Source organism: Quercus suber, unplaced genomic scaffold (genome assembly GCF_002906115.3).
Source record: "Quercus suber isolate HL8 unplaced genomic scaffold, Cork oak 2.0 scaffold_11, whole genome shotgun sequence".
NCBI lineage: Eukaryota > Viridiplantae > Streptophyta > Magnoliopsida > Fagales > Fagaceae > Quercus > Quercus suber.
Window position 1 is genome coordinate 2,642,372 of NW_027069477.1, and position 7,050 is coordinate 2,649,421.

Here is a 7,050-nt window from a genome sequence, read left to right on the forward strand (position 1 = left end):
TAAAAACTATTCCCCAATGCTTGTCATGAATAAGTGCAGAAGTTCTCATCATCATCATCTTTATTATGTTTTGGGCAAAGAAATTCCATACAAAAGAGGGAAAATTGTACCGAGTAAACATTTATTAGCTTTATAGCAATATTATTGAATTATAAAACTCCTCTGATAATTTTTTTTTTTAGTTTAAACTTTACATTTCGATCTAACTGCAATTAGATTAGGATGCTCATTGGATAACGTTTAAGGTACACGTGTTGTCCCCTTAGTATCATAACTCGTGCATGCTACTCTTTTCTTAGGATAGAATCCTTAGTTAAAAGCAAAATGCGAATACTATCATTTCTAGATTAATTAGGAACATAATTCGAAAGTAAAAAACCATTACCTGATACTTGGTATATCTGGTATAAAAATATTTTGCCTCACTTGGTGTTATTTTATACTCTACCAACTATAATATGTTGTGCCTCTATAAATTTTTATTTTAAAATTTAGTTATTTTATAAAATAAAAAAGATGTTTAGCAAACTATGATTGGTGAAATATAAAATGAAAATGATACAATATTTTTAGTCATATAATTATATAAATGTGATGATATGTTGTTTGTAGTCCCAATGGAAAAGTAGATAGAAATCCTCCTTCCAACAGTTAAATATTCACCATTTTGATGCTTTCCATGTCAGCAAGTTAGTGTTTTGGTACATCTTTAAGATATTTTATTCTTGTCATATCATATATACATGGTCATTATGTGGAAGGAATAACAATATTATCAATTTTCCTGTAATTAATGGATGATGCTCCGGGGTTTTTTATTTTACGAATGATGCTCCGAATTTAAAATCCTAAACTAAACAAAGAATCGAGAAAAGAGTTGGTTTCTAAACTTGTGATTGAATAGGGTTCAATTAGGTTTGAAGTTGTGGAGTTAGCACCATATTATTTTTGTGGGGGCCTGAGGACTGAGGAAGGGATTGTTGAGCTGTTAGTTTTGTTATTGAGGCATCACATGCCTGAAGAGGGAATTCACCCGAGAAGAGAAGGAGAAGAGACAAAAGTCTCTTGGGAGCTCCTAGTGGAAAGGATAGGTTGAGGAGAGAGAGTCACAGAGGATAGGGAAAGTTTCCAGTGAGAAGTAGCCTGTTGCCTCCGCATTAAATGGTGGGCAACAACTTTATCAACTACATTGATAAGGAAGTGACCTAAACAATGTAATTCACAGTTAAGCTGCTCCTTCTACCATCTTCAGCAGATGTTTAAGGGGATATGTGTCATGATGACAATTTGGTTAGGTAAAGATGGAGGGTCAAGATGTGAAGAAAAAGGGAATATATAAAGGAAAGGAAATAGCCAGAAAAGGGGAACCAAGCACAATTCTTAGAAGGACAAGAGTTAGAGCAAGAACATTGAGAGAAGAGCGTGAACAGTGTTTCATTTTGAGTATTATTTGCCTCCTCGAGCAAGCTTGTAAGAAGCCTATTACATGTATTAATCCATGATCTTTAGTTTTTCTTCCTTGTTTTTGTCCTCAGGCTAAACCCTCCCTTTTTGTTTGATCCACTTTCTTACAAATATATTGATTTAAGCCTAGTTGAACTGTGCAAACCTCACTGTTTTAAGTGAGCTTGGGCTGTTTGAAATTTGAGTCCGTACAATTACGATCTCAAAAAAATAAATAAATAAAAATAAAAAAAGTTACTAAACTTATTTACTAGCTAGCCAAAATATTTTGGGAAATACTTCTTCATATTGAATTTAAGAGAGAGATTTTCAAATATTTATTGTCAAGTATTATATGAATTTTGGATTTGAAAATTTTGCGCCCCTGAAGAATGAAAGACAAATGGGAAGAAATAATAATTATAAGTAAAAATGTTAAATTTGAGATTTGTCGTATTGTGATAAAGACGTACAGAAAGTTCCACATTGAAAAAAAAAATGAAATACTATGCCATGTTGCTTTTGCTATAATTATTACACTTATCGAGAATTTTTATTTTGATAATCTAATAGTTATAATAATATGAGATGGGAGACTTCAATTTTTGTTCTCATTGTAAATAAGGGCAGATAATACCATTGAGATAAAAGGTGCTCTTGACCGCTCGTTGAAGAATTTTAAGTATTAAATGATAGCTTTTTATGTGAGACTAAACTTCTCTAGTTCAATTTACTTACTCGTTTTATTAATCGACGTAATAAGTTTTTTTTTTTTTTTTTTTTTTTTTTTTTTTTTTTTTTTTTTTTTTTTTTTTTTTTGAGAAGGAAACCTGAAATTCATCTTATTAAGAAAAACCGGCTAAATCAGCCTGATAAATATCGTTAAAGTGAGACGGAACAGACTCCATCCACACAAGAAAACTGGAAATATTAACTGCAAACCTAGCTAAATTATGAGCTAACTTATTAACATCCCTCCTAGTATGAGAGTAAAGTAATTTAGAAAAAGATCCAGCAAGTAATTGAACATCCTCCACCAAGAGACCTGAGACTGAAAGATCATGATCCTCCCTTCGAAGAGCAGACATGAGAATGCTAGAGTCACCTTCCAAGACAACATTGTCAACCCCTATCTCCCTTGCAAAAACAAAAGCTCTAGCAGCAACAAGAGTCTCCACCTCCTCAGGACTATAAGCTCTAGGAAGCTTCTCAGAAAGTGATGCTAAAACCATCCCTTGACCGTTGCGAATCACAACCCCAATACCTGACTTATTCACCGCTCTAAAGCTGGCACCATCAAAATTGATTTTAAGCAAACCATTCGAGGGGGGCACCGATCTAGCTCTAGAGTGTGGAACATCTGGGACACGGGGAATCTGTACCGCTAGAAATTCAGCATGCCTATCCTTAGCGAGCTGAGCAAGCTGCAAAAGAGAGACGCTGGATTGGGCTAGGCGAACTTGATTTTGATGATGTCAAATCGTCCAAACAGTAGTAGCAAACAACTCCGGCTCCTGATGGTTAGCAAGAATCCAAGACAGTAGCTCCTTAAAGTCCACAAAAGACTGGGTATGACGCACACCCCATGACTGCAAGTCAGACCACACAGCATCTAAACTAGAACAAGACCACACAGCGTGGACGATTGACTCCTCTACTTGGTTGCAGCGTTCGCAGATTGCTTCCTGCAAAATTGTACGTTGCATTAAGTTAACTTTTGAAGGAACTGAATTACGACAGGCACGCCACATGAAATTATTAATCTTATTTGGGCAATTCAGAGCCCAAATTCCTTTCCACAGTTTTGTGTCCACTGGCTCTTGAACCGGACTTAGCTCATTCTCTTCTTTGAGGAAACGATAGCCAGTCTTGCATGAATACCGGCCATTAGAAGAGTGGGGCCAAAATAGGATGTCTTCAGCTGAACCACGTGCTAGAGGAATGCTCTTAATCAGATCAGCTTCCTCAGGGGCAAACAGACCATCCACGAGCTCTTCATTCCAAGTCCAATTCTCATCATCAATCAGTAAGTCCACAGTGGCATTCTCAAACCCTTCGACCACTGGAGAACAGAGAAGTGGAGGGTGCTTCCTCGGCAACCAGTGGTGCTGCCATACCCGAACCTTCCTACCAGACCCTATACGCCACCTAGCACCTCTTTGAATAACATCCCGCCCATATAAAATGCTTCACCATGCAAACGAACCCGATCTTGACTCCTTAGCTTCCATTATAGAGCAATTGGGGAAAAAACGAGCTTTGAAAACCTTGTAAAACAAAGAATCTGTATTATGCAAAAGGCGTCAAGCTTGCTTTGCCAAAAGAGAGTCATTAAATAAAGATAAGTCCCGAAACCCCATGCCTCCCACCATTTTTGACTTTGTCATCTCCTCCCATTTAAGCCAGTGAACTTTCCTCCGGTCACCACGTTGACCCCACCAGAATTTTTTTACTAGAACCTCAATGTCATTACAAAGCCCCAAAGGTAGTTTAAAGCACCCCATTGCATAGGTAGGGATTGCTTGAATAACTGATTTAACAAGAACTTCACGCCCTGCTTGAGAGAGCAGCTTCCCTTCCCAACCTTGGAGCTTCTTCCAAACCCTCTCTTTAATATAATTAAAACTCTCCCTCTTACCTCTACCAACCAGAGAGGGGAGACCTAAATACTTTTCATACTGATGCACCTCTTGAACCCCCAGAATACCCTTGATAGTAACCTTTAAATCTTCAGAAGTAGATTTACTGAAGAAAATAGATGTTTTGCTCCTATTCACTTTCTAACCTGAAGCCTCTTCATATAGAGATAAAAGTGCCATGACACTTCTACACTCATCCGGAGTTGCCCTGCAAAAGAGAAGGCTGTCGTCTGCAAAGAGTAAGTGGGTTAGTTTTGGGCCACGCTTGCACAAAGAAAAACTAGTGATATCGCCCACATTTGTCGCATGCCCAATAAGCCCATGTAATCCTTCGGTGCATAAAAGGAAAAGGAATGGGGAAGGGGGTCCCCTTGTCTAAGACCCCTTGATGGGTGAATCAAACCCTTCGGTTCACCATTAACAAGGATGGAATAGGTAGCAGTCCTTACACACACCATAACAAGTCCAATCCATTGCTCATTGAAACCCATCTGCCTTATAATAACCTCAAGGAATGACCACTCCATCCTATCATAAGCCTTGCTCATGTCTAACTTCAGCGCCATATAACTTGTTTTCTTGGAATTATGGTGCTTCATGCAATATAATGTCTCAAAAGCCATAAGAACATTGTCAGAAATAAGTCGATCTTTTACAAAGGCCGACTGATGCTCAGTGATTATGGTGGGTAAAAAAATTTTCAATCTGTTTGCAATCACTTTTGAAAAAATTTTATATAAAACATTACATAAGCTAATAGGGCGATACTGATGCACATACTCAAGATTATCAACCTTAGGGATAAGGGTAATAAAAGTATGATTGACAGGATGAGGGAGAGTACCTGAATTCAACCAAGATAAGATAGATCTAATCACATCATCGTCCACCATGCCCCAAAAGTGTTGATAAAACAAGGGCGGCATTCCATCTGGACCCGGTGCCTTCAGAGGAGCCATTTGGCTCAAAGCAATCTATACCTCACATGCCAAGAACTCCTTAGATAACTCCAGATTCATGTCTATTGTGATAAGATGAGGAATTCGGTCCAAAACCCCATTGGCAAGTGACGGGTTAGAAGATAAAAACAGCTCTTGGTAAAAATTAATTAACACCGAAGCAATAGATTCAGGATCCTCCTTCCACTGATTCTGAGTGTCTCTGATACCCCGAATAGAATTCCTTCTGTGCCGCTTCGTCGCTTTACTATGAAAGTACTTAGTATTGCGATCTCCCTGGCTCATCCATAACACCCTTAAGCGCTGATTCCACATGCGTTCCTCTTTATCTAGCAAGGAGGAGATTTCAACTTTCAATTCTCTTACTTGGTCATTACAGCCACTTCTAATTGACTCCTTTTTAGCCTGAACCAATAAGTGCCTAGATTTAAGCAACTCCCTTCTGACATTGCCAAAACAATTTTTGTCCCACCAAGCTAGGTCTCGACCACATCTCTCTACCCTTGTCAAAATTGCATCATCTGAGTCATTGTCAAGCATTGATCTCCACGTTGCTTCCACAATATCACCACATTGGCTATCAGAGAGCCACATTTCTTCAAACCTAAAGGGTTTATTTCGCGGAGGAGGACCCAAGCCTGAGAGAGATAGAAGTATGGGAACATGATCAGAGGAATCACACCGAAGATGGTTAATCTGTAAACCTGGAAAAAATAGAAAAAAACCATTATTAGCCAACCCTCGATCTAATCTCTCCCAAATAGAGTGACCATCCCTAAAGTGTCTACTCCAAGTGAACCTTTGCCCAAAGAAACCCAAGTCCATAAAACCACATTCATCTATCACATCTCGAAACAGTTGCATTTGATAATTAGGGCGTTGAGCCCCTCCTAATTTCCCCTCTTGACTGACAAGTTCATTAAAGTCACCCATACAAATCCATGGAACAGTGGGGTGGTGGTTAAGGCGGCGAAGTTCACTCCAGGCTTCATGTCTCCTTGCCGTATCTGGCTCCCCGTAGAAACCAATAAACCTCCATTGTTAATCCGAGTTTTTATCAATCCAAGCATCAATAAAATACTTCTTTGAGTCTTCCACGACCAGATTGACAGAGTCTTTCTAAAATAGAACAAGACCACCTCCCCTATTATCACTAGGTACCACCCATCTATTTTGAAGCTCTAAACTACTTTGAACCCTATCTAGCCTTGCTTCATCCGTCCATGTCTCAGCTATAAACACGACGGCGGGATCTTTTGCCCGTATAATTTCTACAAGCTCCTTCCTTGTTCGAAGGTTCCGAAGCCCCCGACAGTTCCATGCTAAGCAATTCATTGATTCTGGCGGGGCTGCTTAACAGCCTCCACCAATACAGTAGGTATTTCTTCATCACTCCTCAAAACCTGTAGACGTTTGCAAGGTAATAGGGAGCAATCTTCCGTAGGAGCAAAACTACGCTTTCCACCTGTCATTTTAGCTGAAACTGAAGGAGTTAAGCTATCAACTATAGACCTAACTAACCGGGTCCAAGTAGACAATTTGGTAGGCTAAACAGATGTAGAGGAGAGCTCCCCATTGTTCATAGGACCACGGGGTAAGGGTGAAGGAGCCTCCATTCTATCCAAAGCTGAGGAAGTATCTACCTGAGGAGTTGAGGGAGTATCAAACTTGGTGAGCTCTCTGTCAATATCCTGCAGCTGAGATTCAAAGTTATCACCTTTAGAAGCTTGGCCATCTATATCTATACATCCCTCATTGAGAATAGGCTGAGAGGCTTCATGAGGGACACTTTCAACCTGCTCACTTTGCATGGACGTAGGAGTTACCAACACTGGCTCTACATTCCTCATTGGTTGAATATCACATGGCTGCCCCTCTTCAGCGTCTAATGGAACACTATATGGATTAAAGTTCATTGCACTCTCCATTGGTCCTTGCCCACCTCTAGGTTCATTAGTTGGACTCCTAACCTGCCTCTCAAGCTTCGATTTATAATATCCAGACACAAC

General features: G+C 39.4%; 1 protein-coding gene across 1 annotated transcript; it reads right to left on the bottom strand.

The window, feature by feature from the left end:
- Positions 1–2,288: 2,288 nt before the first annotated feature.
- Positions 2,289–6,376, bottom strand: LOC136070080 (uncharacterized). Its single transcript, XM_065779448.1, has 8 exons — positions 6,181–6,376; positions 5,857–6,048; positions 5,063–5,745; positions 4,380–4,675; positions 4,229–4,290; positions 3,799–4,171; positions 2,934–3,600; positions 2,289–2,867 (listed from the first exon to the last, which is right to left on the bottom strand). Exons 1-8 carry the CDS (start codon positions 6,374–6,376, stop codon positions 2,289–2,291), a joined length of 3,048 nt encoding a protein of 1,015 aa, XP_065635520.1.
- Between the last annotated feature and the right edge of the window lie 674 nt (positions 6,377–7,050).